Below are 15,731 nucleotides of genomic sequence, written 5' to 3' on the forward strand. Positions count from 1 at the left end.
TCCTTCTACAATACAAGTCAGAAGCCTATCATGTTGAAATTTCTATTCACAGCACAATATTTCCGTATCGCTTTAAGAACAAGAATATATAATACATATAGTGTTTATAAATGTACTTTTGGAGTTTATAATGTACTTACAACTCACACAGAATGATAATACCTCGAAACTTAAAACGTTCTGAGAAAAATAATCTCCTTTGGTAAGACGACTTGTATGAAATTAGTTTATATAGTTAAAAAATACATATTTATAAAAAAGTAATATACAGCGTATGTTAGTGTATAATTACTATAAAAACCTGAAAATCCGTTATATTAGCAATACTAGTAAATATGAATAATAATAATAATAATGTTCTGACGTCGAAATACTATGTTATCATGATCAATATAAATTATCTTGTGGTTTTTAAAGAAAGTTATCGAAGTAACTAGTAAGTTACTCTTAAAGACTCATTTGTTACGGTAGGTTAGATATGTCTATCGAATCCAGATCCCAAATGTAAAATATGATAATTTTTGTTATGTAATATAATATTTAAGTGTAGTCAGACATAAAGCTTGATACACACATACTACATTTCCAACATTACGTGACGAGCTATCGTTGATAATCATTATATATATATATATATATATATATATATGTTTGTCTATATGTCCTTTTTAGAATCGTAAACTATGTATTGGATCATGTCATGATCTTCAGCAAAGTGGTGTGCATGAGCCTACAAAGGAGTTGGTACGACCAAAAAAAATAAAAAAAAGCGTAGCAACGCGCGCAGGGTATATATATAAAAAATTAGCAGTTGATGAAACAGTACTATATATTATACAGTACTGTTTCATCAATTGCTATTTTTGTATTAAAGTATAGTATATGGAGGCTTTGAAACATCGTTACTTTCATGCGTTTCGTTTGCCAGTCACGTATTGAAATTATAAATATATAAATAATAATGTGGTTTCTGCGATGGTTAAGTGAAATATTTTAATAGTGTATCTTTATTACTCAAACAATTAGCTGCCCGAGACCTAAAATAATACATATAACAAATTTTAATATAATTATGGTCAGAACGTCTAATATTTTAATTAAACTTAGGATATTTGTGTGATTAAAAATGATATTATTGTAAAATTGACGAGATAGGCTAATAATTGATTCTTTAATTTATTAAGATACATGACATTATGTTTATTATGTATGTTTATAAGCTAATAATTCATTTGTTACACTATCTTACATAGCAATATCTATAGGTAATGAATATTATTTATATTTCGAAAAATTATTTTGAATATTATGTTATTTAGATTTAAAACCCTATATTGATTAAAAGGGCGATTAGTCTCGACAACATCCGTGCCTTTAATGGTGTATATATTTATAATATAGCATATGAAAATAGAAGTTAACCCAAGGTAAGGCCGCTTGAGCGATTTTGTCATCATTTGAAGTGCGTTGAAGTGCTATTCTATTATACGAAACTTGATTTATTATATATATACTTTGCATGTTTTATGTATTTTGGTTCTGTATAAATACCTATTGAAGTTGATGGCACGTTGTACGTTTATGTTGAATAATTGAGAATACATAATTGTGTTGTATAGATTACACCGCTGGGTTCATGGGTTGTTATCCCACATAAGGTACAAACTTTAAGACCGCGTTCCGGCGGCTGAATTCTACAGGCTGTGTACTGAAATAAAAAAATCTTATATATTTTTCACTTATTAATAATTTTATGGTGTAATAGTATTAACCCATTGTATATTGTACTTTTTTTTAAAAAGCACCATGCTAGTGAAATAAATGTATAAAAAATTATTTATTGCTATGGACCAATAATGTTTTATTTTTTAATATTATTAACATTTTCGTTTGTATTCGCTGTAACGATAGATAGCCAGTAAAAAGAGAAATTTAAAAGACTTACTGTCTTTAAGTTTATTTACTTCTAGTGCACGGATCAGGAAACGTAAAGTTTTACAAAAATTTTCTATATTACAGACGTCGCAAATGTGAAATTGAGATTTTTTGTTTGTTCGAATTTAATATTTAGTTTTAAAGGAATTTCTATTATTACGTTTGTACATAATTGTGCATTAATTGATTGAAATGACTGCTTACAATTTAATTTTATTATAATACACAATACCGATGCATTGCGAGATATGGAGAAGGCAAATGTCAAGGCATTCCTAAACAAAATTCTCTGTAGGATATCAAAGGTGCATGGTTTATATTTATTCTTATTTAAATTTAAATTGTTTAAAATTAGTTTCAAGTCTAAAAATGTTTTTCTTTTCAATATGTAGTAATAGTGAGCAACGAATTACTTTCAATTGTGAATGTTGCCGTGTATGAAGATTTGTAACATTTTGTTATGTAAATAATTGGTATCGTTTAAGTATTTGTAATAAAGATACCATACCATGATGAGTGTTTTAATAAAATATCCCGTAAGCCTCGCTACATATTATAAAAAACGTTGTTTTATCTCCTCGTCCGCCGTGTCTCACCGTCTGTAAATTATATATAGATACAAATTGTATCAAATTGTGTTAAAAGAGAGACTGGTTCATGTATAAGGTTGATTGATTATCAAAGGGATGACAATTGATTATTAGTAGTTTATGCAACTTTCATATAATGAAGGGTATTAAAACACGAGTGTGAGTTTATGAAACGTGCGCAGCGAGTTTCATAATAGTAACGAGTGTTTTAATACCCGTGTTATATGCAGTTGCATACACTACTTTATCTTTACTAATGCAATTAATCAAACAATAAGAGTAAAAGCTGACAATAGTTTATTTATAATAATTGTTCAAATTTTGGATGGTACAATTTTGAAAGTTAATGTTAATTATTGATCCAGCAGCTGTAGCGGTCGCGGGGCAAGCAGTAGAGCTCGTAGACGGAGTCGGAATAACTTATTATATTCTTTTTCATATAATTTTCTAGATTTTTCTGGCAAAAGATTGTGAGTTAATTTTGTTGCCAATTCTAGAATATCCGGAGGCGTACAAATATCATCGTCGCTGTCCATTTTTAACTTTTAATTTATTAAATTAAATTCACGCGTACGTGTATTGTCACAGTGATTTTGCCGCCATTAAAATCTAACCAATGAGAGCGCAGCTGCGCGCATGCGCGCGATGTTATAATGAGATTTTACGATATCGATGTGGATATTATACCATCATGTGAAATTGCTTAAATTGAGTGTTTTGTTGTCTGCGCTATAACAGTAGTAATTATAAGTCAAGTATTGGAAACATAAGTAGAATGTTACAACATTAGTGTAGATAAAAAAATTAATATTACAAAAATATTTCGAAATATAACATCAATACTTTATTACATTTTTTCCAATATACAACAGACATTCCAATTTTATTTATTTGTATAGAAAATTGGATTGTCTGTTTGTTAATAATAAAATAACTGCTTTTTACTAAATGCATATGGATGTATACACGGTACATATACCAAAGTAACATTTTTTTTTACAATTTTTGTCTGTCTGTCTGTCTGTCTGTTTGTTCCGACTAATCTCTGAAACGGCTCGGTCAATTTTCACGGGACTCGCTGGCTGATATAATAAGGAATAACTTAGACTACTTTTATTTGAGAAGATTATTTATTTTGTAACTGTGCAGACTGAAAAATAACTTGTTAAATTCCACGCGGACGAAGTCGTGTAAAAATCTAGTACACAAATAAACTATTGAAATTCCACTGCTGGGCATAGGCCCCTTTTTTTCTTTAGGGGAAGGATTGGTGCTTTATACACCACGCTGCTCCATTGTGGGTTGGTGGATATATTCTCTTCTACGAGTAACGATCGTTATCAGATATTTATGATAACGACCGAGACCGACGGCTTAACGTGCTCTCCGAGGCACAGTGGGGAGACATACAAGGACAGACATCCAAATTGGAAAGAAATATTTGTATATATACAAATATCCATCCCGAACGGGAATCGAACCCGCAACCCATCGGTGGTTTAGGCGACTACACGAATCACTATACCAGAGCGGTTACTCTTATGAACTAAAAATGTTAGTTACTTGTATTTCATACACATTGTAATACCTAATTCTTAAAATCACACAATAAAAATGAATATTTTAAGAGGTATGACCGAAAAAAAAAACATTTGCGCGAAAGCAAAGTATCGCGGATTCACACCAATGACGGAACTGTTAGTTGTTAAACTTTTAGATTAGATAAAGATCGGTTGCGATCATCCCCGCGCCGCGCCTCTTGCTGTTTATTATCGTTAGATCATTATAATTATAACAAAGCGATGCCGGGGCGGGCGCTTGTTATTTTTATATAATCACTTATAAGGTGAGTGAGGTCTACAATGCGGGCTGCGATCTGTGTTGCAAAATTTCTTCTGAAATGTGCAGTGACTGTCTTATTTAACTACTACTACGTCTACTGACTCTAGAATCCTATCTATATCTAATCTAAAAGATTAACAATTAATAACTGTTAAAGATACCATTAACTGCGAACTATTTACTACCTAAGTTTTATTATTTATGACTAACAAAAATAAAATATTAATTCGAAAAGTTTATTTTAATTATTTTTTAATACAAAATTAAAGTGAATACAGTTTAGCTAAATATAAGTTGAATTTAACCGCTCTTTAAGTTTATATTAGTACAATAACTTATAGGAGATTAACGCAGTTATAACATTAACGTTTGACAAGATACTGGACTATTAGAGAAATCAATATTCGGGGAAAAAGGGGTATAGAAAAGTGGGGTGGGCTCGGTTCGTGGTAGTGGTCGTCAGTCTGTATAATCATGTGGCGGTGGTTGGTGGTGTTGCAGGCGTCGTTGTTGTTAGTGAGTGGTACGCTAGATGTGCGGTTTTTGAACTCGCGTTATGCTAGTTCACAGGTAAGAGTTAAAAATCTATTTTCTTTTTTTTTGCTAAATTTCATTAATTACGATTTCGTTTTCATTTTGGCGACAGTAGATAACAACATAATATTATGGTTAATTAGATTGTTACTATTATTAGTTTCTTATAATTATTTGATATCCGTTTAAATGTTGTGGTGAAATTAAAGTTTTGTTTTATTGAAAATTTAAGCATTACGTCAGTAGCGTAGCGTAGTTGGGGCGGCAGAGGCGGCCCGCCCCGGGCGGCAGTTTTTAGGGGGCGGCAAAAGTTAACAAAAATATTTTGTAAATATTTGAACCGTTTTATATTATTTTTATCGCCACTACAAATTCGGACCGATCGAAAGGAGCACGGAATTTTTCATTACTTGTTATGTGGTTAAGTCGGGGTATTCCATTTTCTTTGAATGATATTTTGTAGCGACTGGAACCGTCTATACTTGTGGGGATTCCCCGTTTATAACTAATAATCAACAAGAATAACTTCTATTATATACAGGTTGTAAGGGGGTTCATAAACTTTTTTATTTAAAATATAGCCTGTATAGTGCAAAATAATGATGACTAATCTTGCCGGATAGTTCTCTATAATAATGTATGTAATATATAGTATACATAAAATTGAAATAGGTGTTTAAATTAGAGGGCGGCAAAATTTCCTTCCGCCCCGGGCAGCCGAAAACCACGCTACGCCACTGCATTACGTTAAAAAAATTGCAACCAGAAATGACATGTTTTTTTATAATTCTAATTAGTATGAGCCTCTGAGACAAAATAATTTGTTTAAAATGTTATCTAGATTATTTAAATTGCACTCGTGTCAGTTTTAGTTAACCCTATTCTTGACACTGTGTACAATTTGATACGTTCAACTTTTGGGAAATCCCGAGAATTTCTCTAACGAGTTTTTAAAACTTTTGTTGTTTGATATGATAGAAAATACTCATATATTTCTACCAAAAATACTATTTAAGTGTTTGCAACGAAAAATCAGCCGTATGAGCGCAAAATGGTGGACCGATCGAATATGTCTACGCATCGCAATGTAAAAATAATTATTATTTATTATATTTTGTTCAAATTGTTTTCAAAAGTAGTCCAATTGCCAAAGCTTATTATATACTCTAATCATTAACGTTATTTTCTTGTACCCAAATGAACTGTAAGTGCATGTAATCTTTTGTGTTTTTCAAGTGTAGCAGATATGATACATTGCCAGATGGCGAACAGTCTAGACATTTTTTGCTATGTATCAAATATATTACATTGCCTGATTTGTGAAGATACTATTTGAGTTTGCTTTCCTGACCACGCTTATAACCAGGCTACGATTGGGTTGGTTATTGTGACCAGAATGTGGTCAAGATGACAATTTTATTACAATTATTCGTTATTTTAATTCGAAAATACTTCCTCGCCTTATTATGCAACAACAAAGAAGAGCTCCGTAACTCGTAGCTCTTGTTCCGAAACTGGGAGCAAAATCAGATTTGGACGAAAATGAATCATCTGAGGATGTAGTTCAATACTACACCCGCCTTACGCACTCTGACAGCAGTTCACCACCTCTATCATTGCCATCTTCAATAGAAAACCTAAACCTGCTCTCTGATGACGATATTGAGTTTAATCAAGTGCTTACTTCAGTCTTTGGTACAGTCATACAGTCAAGAGTCATCACCATCGATCAACCCTTATTCACCGTCAATTTTATCGCCTAATCCATAAGCAAATGAGACTAGACCTTGGTGTCCGATACCATCACCCTCATCTCTATCTGTGCTGGCTACTCCCTCACAGGTACCTGCACCACGAGTTAGTGACTTGAAGCGGCATCATCAGTCACCATCGTCGTCGCCATTATTTGCATATTTTCCTTCATTGGCTACTCGTTCAAAGAGACCTACGCTTTTCACAGTCAAAATCTATTCGACAACCTGCTTGCAAAGTCCTTTGTTTCGATTACTTTTTCACATCTATTGAGCTATTACAATATTTACGCAATGAATGCAGCATTTTTGTAATGGGTACAATCCGAGCAAATAGGCTACGAGGAGCGGAGAAAAAACTACCCACGGATAAAAATATAAAAAAAGGGTAGAACACAAGTCGTATGCAATAAAAATAAGATTGCTGTCGTTAAATGGTTAGATAACAAATGTGTCACTGCTGCAAGTAACTTTGTAGATGCGTATCCTACCAGACTGTGGTTCATTACAAGATAGAACAAAGTAGAAAATGCCAGTGACTTGCCACAATTTAATAAAAATATTAACACTTCTTACAAGGGCGACGTTGATCTCGCCGATATGTTAATCACTCTATATCGTACACCATCCCGAGGCCATCGTTGGTATTTACCAATATTTTCTCAAATGCTCGACATTTGTATAAACAATTCCTGGCTTCTATATCGGCGTGATAGAAAAGCCAGGATGGATGGATGGACAAAAAACAAAAAACCCTAAAAACCTTTAAAATTGAAATTTTTGAAAGCCTACGGAGGTATGAAAAAACTGATATGAGCGATATCAGCAGGCCTGGTATGAAATCAACCAAGACTATTTAGAACCCAGTAGCTGGAAGACCATCAGATACTGTTCAGTATGATCAAGTTACTCATTATTCAACTGTAATAACCAGCAGATGAAGGTTGCACAAAAGGGTTGACTAAATTTTTTTGTCAAAATTGCAAATTGAGGTTGTGCTTATTGCCAGAACGTTTCATAGATCATTGTTTCATAGAATATCATACCAAGAATTAATACTTTATAAATATTATTATAAGGAACCTATTTTTAACACCGATTTTTTGACTTGAATTTAATGATTGATATCAATTTACCAAAAATTTAGATTTATGGTATACAAAGGCTGTTTTTTATGTTAATTTTTATATTTATGTAGAAGTATAAAATAATTATGTTTTATATTTTGTTATTTCACAGAGAATATTGACATTTAGGTTTTATTTTGTTACAATTATTATGTTTAAAACTCATTTATTAGCTACACTCAAGGACTGGCAGTGTAGCAAATTAGATACGTAGACTTTATAGTGTTGATTGTTAGGGGCCTGGCAATGTATCTAATGTGATACACTCAATAAATGTTGAATTAATTATATTATATTTTTTTTATTATTTTTTATCCCCCCAATAACCACATATAAACGTGTTTTATTATGTTTTTTTCAATATTTCTAAAATATTTTTTCTTGCCAAGTATAGGGTTAAATCTATCTATATAAATAAAAATTGACGCCGCGTTGGCGCAACGGTTACAGCTATGGATTGTACCTGTTGCGTTGGTGGTTGCGGGTTCGATCCCCGCACATGACAAACATTTGTATTGGCCATACAGGTGTTTGCCGTGGTCTGGGTGTCTGTGCAGTCGTTGTGGGTCTCCCCACCGTGCCTCGGAGAGCACGTTAAGCCGTCGGTTCCGGTTGTTATCATGTACACTTGGTAGCCATCGTTACTCATAGTAGGGAATATATCCGCCAACCCGCATTGGAACAGCGTGGTGGATTAAGCTCTGATCCTTCTCCTACATGGGGAAAGAGACCTATGCCCAGTGGTGGGATATTACAGGCTGAAGCGTATACGTTTATTTTTGATAACTATTAATAACCTTTGGTATTTTTGCTGGAGGTTCTCACTCTATAGGCTATATATTACAGGCTGAAGCGTATATAAATAAAAATGCATGTTCCTAAGCTTATTTTTTTGTATGTTCCTCAAGGCCCACGGAAGATTTTAATACTAAGTTCGCTTCAGCCTGTAATATCCCCCTGTTGGGCATAGGCCTCTTTCCCTTCTAATAATACTAAGTACAAAAAAAATTTATTACTATTAACTTTTGAAAGAACGAAGTCTGTCAAAGCTAGTATATTAAATACGTGATGCAAAAACTTTGTACCCCTTTTTACGAAAATTTCATGGACGGAGTAGTAAGTAATTTCGTGCACTTATATTTTATATAGAGGAGTGCAGAATGCTAATAATAAAAATAATAGCGCGTCGAAGGCCGTGCTTCTCCCACCACACCGACTTTGTCCTAAACCAAACTACGATCTCGCTAGGAGACACCCTTAGGACGAACGGACATCCCGAGCCCTCTTAAAGAGTTCCACTTTTTCTTTCACGGCTGGGTCTCAGTACCTGGCCACCCGGTGACGCTGTCAACGGCTAGGGCCAACAGTACTAGACACTCCGAAAAAAAAAAACGCGCTTCGCCTTATAGAAATTTATGATTAGCAGCGATCGCTTGCGTTTATTGGAACTCTAGCGAGGAAAATAACATAAAAACGTGCATTTCAGCGCGACAACATAATCCATAGCTACTTATACTTATAAGTATAATTACGAATATATTAATTGTATACGTTACGATAAATTTAAAAAAGTATTCGAAATCGTATGTTAGTATTTAAATACTAAAATGAATTCTTTTTTAAGACAAACATGCTTTTCAGCGCGACAAACGTTTTTTCGTACTTTAGTCGGTATTAAGGTTAATTTTTAAACCGCATTTATAGTAAGTACATTAGGTTAGATAGGATTAGATTAAAACCATAATTTATCGATTGTATGTATTCTGTTAAGATCTTGATTTCAATTAAGAGTTTAGGCAATTTAGTAATAGAGCAACTATTTTTAATTATCGAAAATCCTACGACGTTAGGTACTATTTTAGGTATTTAAGTTAAAAAAATAACTTAATAGAATAGGTACATGTTTTTTGTTGTTGATAATTGTTAATTACCTTTTATTTTTAGTCGAACGAATAGTAAGTAAAATATTTTTTACTTCAGCACTCACTAATAATATGGCAATTTGTTCATAATCATACGTACCTATAGTTTTAAGGTGTGAGTTCAAACAAGAACTAAGAATTTTTTTATAAACCACTAGCTGACCTGGCAAACTTCGTATCGCCTTATTTTTTTTTTCTTAAATATAATAATTACATATATCAAAACAAAATATACCCTATCTTTCAAGTTGGATCAAACTGCACACGGTGTGCAAATTTGATTAAAATCGGTTAAGTAGTTTAAGAGTTCATCGCGGACAAACATTGTGACACGAGATTTATATATATTAAGATTAATAAATTGCAGGGTTTGGCTGAGTGTTTTAGCCGATTATATGTCGCTCTTTCAAGAATAACCTCTAAAGAAAACATGTTTCTATTGTCTAATGACAAAAAAGCTATGAATGTTGTATATAAAGACATTCTGTAGTATATTTAGTATCAGTATTGCCCGTGTGAAGCTGGCTACTTGACAATAAATAAATTATATTGTAACCAAAAATACTGTCAACGTTGGACCACGTTCAGTCACAGCACTGTCGATCTGCAGTCGCATGTGTAACGAGAAGCATAAGCATTTTAGAGCCTATAGATATTAAATTTAAATTAAAAAATAAATTAATAAACATATATTAAGTTAAGAAATGAATTCTCAGTACCTATAAATGTACGTGTCCTAAAATTAAAATGTATCGTCAATAATTGTGTTTGCAGGCAAACGAAAAAAAAACCGACTTCAATTAGGTATATCGACAAGTATTAATACAACGTAGGTAAACGAAAAAATAATTAGTAAATACGCATTATCAAAGATTACTCCAAAAGTTGTAATGAGATCTCGATGAAATTTAAATGTGACCATATAATGTGATCGGCTTTCGAAAAAAAAAAAATTATCAAAATCGGTACACCCAGTAAAAAGTTATGCAGATTTTCGAGTTTCCCTCGATTTCTCTGGGATTCCGTCATCAGATTCTGATTTCCTTATCATGGTACCACACCAGGGATTTCTTCTTTCCAACAAAAAAAGAATTATCAAAATCGATTCATAAACGATGAAGTTATCCCCGAATATACATAATATATATATATATATATATATATATATATATACGGTCGAACTGAGTAACCTCCTCCTTTTTTGAGACGGAGAGTGAATGATCAATCGCATCGTAGTGTAGTGCGATAAAAATTTAATTATGATACCCGTTGCCCAGGTTGACTACAACGGCAATAACAATATCTAACCCCGATCATTAATACATATACTAAAAGTGTAACGGATCGCTGTCTGTACATATATGTATGATATATGAGAAAAATATTATTGGGACCTTTATCAACGCAAATAGCACCCAAAACAACGATTTTCAGAAGTTTTGTCTGTTTGTCTACGCGTTTCTGCACGTTAATCTCAGAAACAGCTTATCCGATTTAGCTGTGGTTTTCATTAATATATTTTGGTAAGCTTTACCTAACATTTAGCGTTTGTTTCATGTCAATCGGTTCGTAAATAAAAGAGTTATGAGAATTTAAAGAATCGGGTCGAACATTTGTTAACTGTCTATCTATTCTTTCTCTGTTCAGTAGCTGACTTAAACTTTGCTAAGCTTCATAATAATAGTCTATATAAAATTATGTTTACATAATAAATAAAAAAATTGAATATTACTAAGCGCATAACTCGAGAATGGCTCGACCAATTCGGAAGATTTTAATACAAAAAAAGTACTATTAATTTTTGACAAAACGAAGTCTGTCCAGGCAGCTAGAAATAATAATAAATACAAGCTAAAAATGATCAGTTTCGGAAATTTTTAATAGCCAATGTTGGGTACAGATCTGTATTATCAATCATATGAAATAGGGCTCAGCTTAGGCTTTTGTGATAAGTACATATTTGTTTAGGGTTTATAGGATTTATACATTTTAATATTTGAGTATATACAAATATTGGGCGTGTTTATTCTGGACTCACAACTCAAAATCGTCTTTCTGATTTGAAGATATATTCTGATAATAGTCATTGCTTTTGCAATGAAAAAGCTCCAATCTTTCTTTCATGTATAGGAAAGCTTTTGACCAGAAATAGATCTCTGCAGGAAAGTCATCATAATGCCTGCAATCTTTCTGTTTGCTTGTTCTGAATGATAGGACATCTCTTTTAAACCCCACTTGTAGGTTTCTTGTATACCTGTCTAGTAAATAACGTAATATAAAAGTAGTGTCTGATTTATTTAGACTACCATAAAAACAATACTTATATTATTTTAGTATTTCGAGGCTGTTAAGTAACTTTTGCGATCAGTCGTAATTACTAAAGTCGATGTGGACAAAATAAACTTACCTACTTTTTACCAAAATTCAGTTTTTCGTGAATACTTCCAGTGTTCATATATTATAATTTGTTTTTGGGTCACATTTATAGTGTTTTCTTTAAAGAGTTTTTTTTGAGGATTTTAAGAATTTATTGAGTATAAAATGTTATCTATCTATACTCCTTTTTTTCGATAGTTTTACATTTTATTATTATTTTTTGTATATGCTAGCCCGCTAAGTATAATATTGTAGCGATAAATTTACGGTAAGCACGTTAGTTAATAAACGTATCTAATTTGTAGTTATATAAAAACTTCGGATTAATTACATACGCTCGCTGCATCTGCGTGTATTACGCAAAAACGCAAACGAAAGTGAAATTGACTACTAGTTCACAATTAAAACATAAAATTATACCTAATTAGATACACACAAATAATAATTTGGTTAATAACATAAACGCCTACCACTTTTAACCTGTGCTAACCCGTTGTAGCTCGTATGTATATAAAAATATTAAAGCCATACAAGTTGATAAAATAAGACTATAACGAGATCAGACCTCCTGGGGGGTGACCTAGGGGTAGGTGGGCAACGCGCTTACGATGCTTCTGTTGTTGCGGGCGTCTATAAACTACAGTAATCGCTTACCATAAGGTAAGCTGTGTATTTATATAAACTACGCCACTGATAATACAACCGTTGGAATATTGTCAACAATTACTTCATTACAAATGTTGTCGAAAATTGTAGTGATATTTACTTTTATTTAAAAACTCTTTACTTTTCTTCTAAAATACTGCTATTGCGAATTTTGGAATTATGAAAAAACTATCTACAAATTGTTATTAATATTCACTTCAGCATATCGCAGTCCACTGCGGAACATAAGCTTCCACAAGTTCAAGAACTTATGGAGGCCTTTGTCCAGCAGTGGACTGTGATCGGCTGAAATGAAGCATACAGACAGTGGGAAGCGACTTTGTTTTATACTATGTATGATGTTATAGGGCACTTCCATCTTAAATATTATTTTGTAAGGTACTATGCAATAAAGCATCGGCAACCTTGATACTTATTCTGAAGTAGCCTCTAAGTCTTTTTGTACACTTGCGTGGTAGCAAAATACCAACTGTTAGCGCAGTGGTTGCGGGTTTGATTCCCGCTAATGACAAACATCTGTATAGACCATGATATTGTTTCTCGTGGTCTGGGTGTTTGTCTTTATATTGTATGTGTGTTTTCGGATCGCTAATATGGAAGTAAGCCCTACTGTGGGGCCGTTGAGTGTTGGGCGTTTTTTTGTTATTTAAAAGTATGTCTCCTAAATATTTAGCGTATTAATTACATTCCGTAAAAGCTTGGATGAGTTAATTGAACTGTATTGTTTGATGTTATTTACTAATTACTGCCGGAAAGTTATCCTAGCATGCGGTGCGATGCGTGAGTCTTAACAAACTAATTAGATGACAAGTTTACATTCTTATACAGTTTGAAAATTAACTTTACCGGCAGCATTTGACATGTGTAATTAAATGAGTGTGTTATTTATTGCTGATTGTGACAATGCTTTGCTATTTAATTATATAAGGCTTGCTACGAATGTGGAATTTTGCGAATTATTAATTATTTATTATTTGTTTGTTCACCAGTGGAACAGAACGCTTCGCTTTGGCTTGTACTATTCTACTGCTGGGCATAGGCCTCTTTCCCCATATAGGAGAAGGATTAGAGCTTAATCCACCACGCTGCTCCAATGCAGGTTGGCCACTGTCAGGTGTATATGATAACAACCGGGACTGACAGTTTAACGTGTACTCCGAGGCACGTTAGGAAGAAGCACAAGAACTAACAACACAACCAAACACAAGAATTAACAACCAGATCGGAAATAAATATTTGTAGAAACACAAATATCCACACCATTACACCAGAGCGGTCGTCAGATATATCTCGTCATCATATTATGTAAACTTTGACCTACTTTACTTTTTATGTTTATAATCTAATAATTTTTAAAATTATAATTTTAGTTCGACTGCTTCGACTATCCGGCGCCATTCCCAATGAGACCATATGACTCAGGTATTATGAAATTGATTTTTTTTTAGATAGAAAATTTCTCGATCAATTTTAATAAAAATATTTATTTTTACATTTATATTCAAACACTTATTTTGAATAATATCATATAATGTTATAGGATGGGGTCTGCCAAGAAAAGCGCCTAAAATGTTACACACGACAACAGAAAGGTATCACCCGACGCCATTTGTTTATGAAACATCAAGAAGGATTGACTTATTTCTTTCAAACCAAGAAGATATAATAAAAGAACATGCCAAATTAGTGCAAGATATAAACAGTCTAAAACAAGTTATGTTTGTCGCTCCGATAGCTGATGAGTCAAAGGATTATGATGATTCCATATTTCATGAAATAATAGAGACAACTTCAACTACTACAAATCGGCCATCGACCACTAAAATATCCAACTCAGCAAAGGGTGGTTTTCCGATTCTCTTATTGGGTGGTAGTAGTGCAAGTCGTAAACATACGCTCAAGAATCCATCTTTAAAGAATCAAAGAGAAACGCTAAGTTTAGTAGGAACATCTGTGTCACCATTAGTACGACATCCTTATCCCATTATTACAGCAGCGTCAGCACGCCAGCCTGTAAGGATTTGTATGTCATCGCCTTTTCCATATCCAACCGCTACCCGTCGCCCGAGCCTCTGGGAGCGTCTCCTTAAATCAATAGTACCCAGGTAGAAGATTAACACGAGTTAATTATTAGACGAGTTGATGACTCCACGTAATACTTTGTGATTTGTATTGTATACTGATTTCTCATTGTTTTGTTGATGCACGGAAAGCGAGAGTAATCTCGTTCATGCCGCACGTATAGGTAAAGGCACATTCATAATTACCGTCTACAACCGTCGTCAATATTACTAAGAACTGTGGCAGTTTGTAAATATAAACTCATTTATTCTTTTCTTTAAATAATACATTAATTAACGTAAATCCGTTTATTTTAAATAATGTTACACTGTTTGGTCATTTCTTATGGTTTTGACTATATAGTACCAATTTATAAGAAGAAATGCATGTTTAACGATGCATGAATAATATTTATTTGTAACAAAACAAATTTTATATTAAAGACGAAATAGCGATGTAAACTACTCTTTAAGTTTACTACGCCTTCGCGTTGAAAGACTGCGTGTCGCGAAGACAGTTGCAACGGCCATATTATCGCATGTTTCGCTTGTAATTAGAGATACCAACTTTGTATTGTTCAGTTTTTAGTACTTAGTTAGAAATAGAAAAGTTAAATTATTTATTCTTTATGGACATATAAACCCAAAATAATTAGAATTAAATATTAAAATTTTAAAATCTCAATATTATTACGATAATACTTTCACTTAAATTTTTATTTTTAGTATATTTTAATCATGGCTATTTAAGACGACACAGTATACCTATTTTGTTTCTCTAATGTCATAGAACTTAACAGGTAATTTATTTAGATAAATACTAAATGAAAAAATAAATGTAAGTTAATTACGAATACTATTCATTGTTTCTTAGTAAAATAGTAGTAGTGATAATTACTCTATATACGTTCTTATACGTATTGTACTT

General features: G+C 32.8%; 1 protein-coding gene across 1 annotated transcript; it reads left to right on the top strand.

The window, feature by feature from the left end:
* The first annotated feature begins 4,841 nt into the window (after window positions 1–4,841).
* Window positions 4,842–14,852, top strand: LOC123668849. Its single transcript, XM_045602540.1, has 3 exons — window positions 4,842–4,937; window positions 14,114–14,165; window positions 14,284–14,852. Exons 1-3 carry the CDS (start codon window positions 4,842–4,844, stop codon window positions 14,850–14,852), a joined length of 717 nt encoding a protein of 238 aa, XP_045458496.1.
* The last annotated feature ends 879 nt before the right edge of the window (window positions 14,853–15,731 follow it).

The sequence above is a fragment of the Melitaea cinxia genome, chromosome Z, assembly GCF_905220565.1.
Source record: "Melitaea cinxia chromosome Z, ilMelCinx1.1, whole genome shotgun sequence".
In the NCBI taxonomy this organism is placed as follows: domain Eukaryota; kingdom Metazoa; phylum Arthropoda; class Insecta; order Lepidoptera; family Nymphalidae; genus Melitaea; species Melitaea cinxia.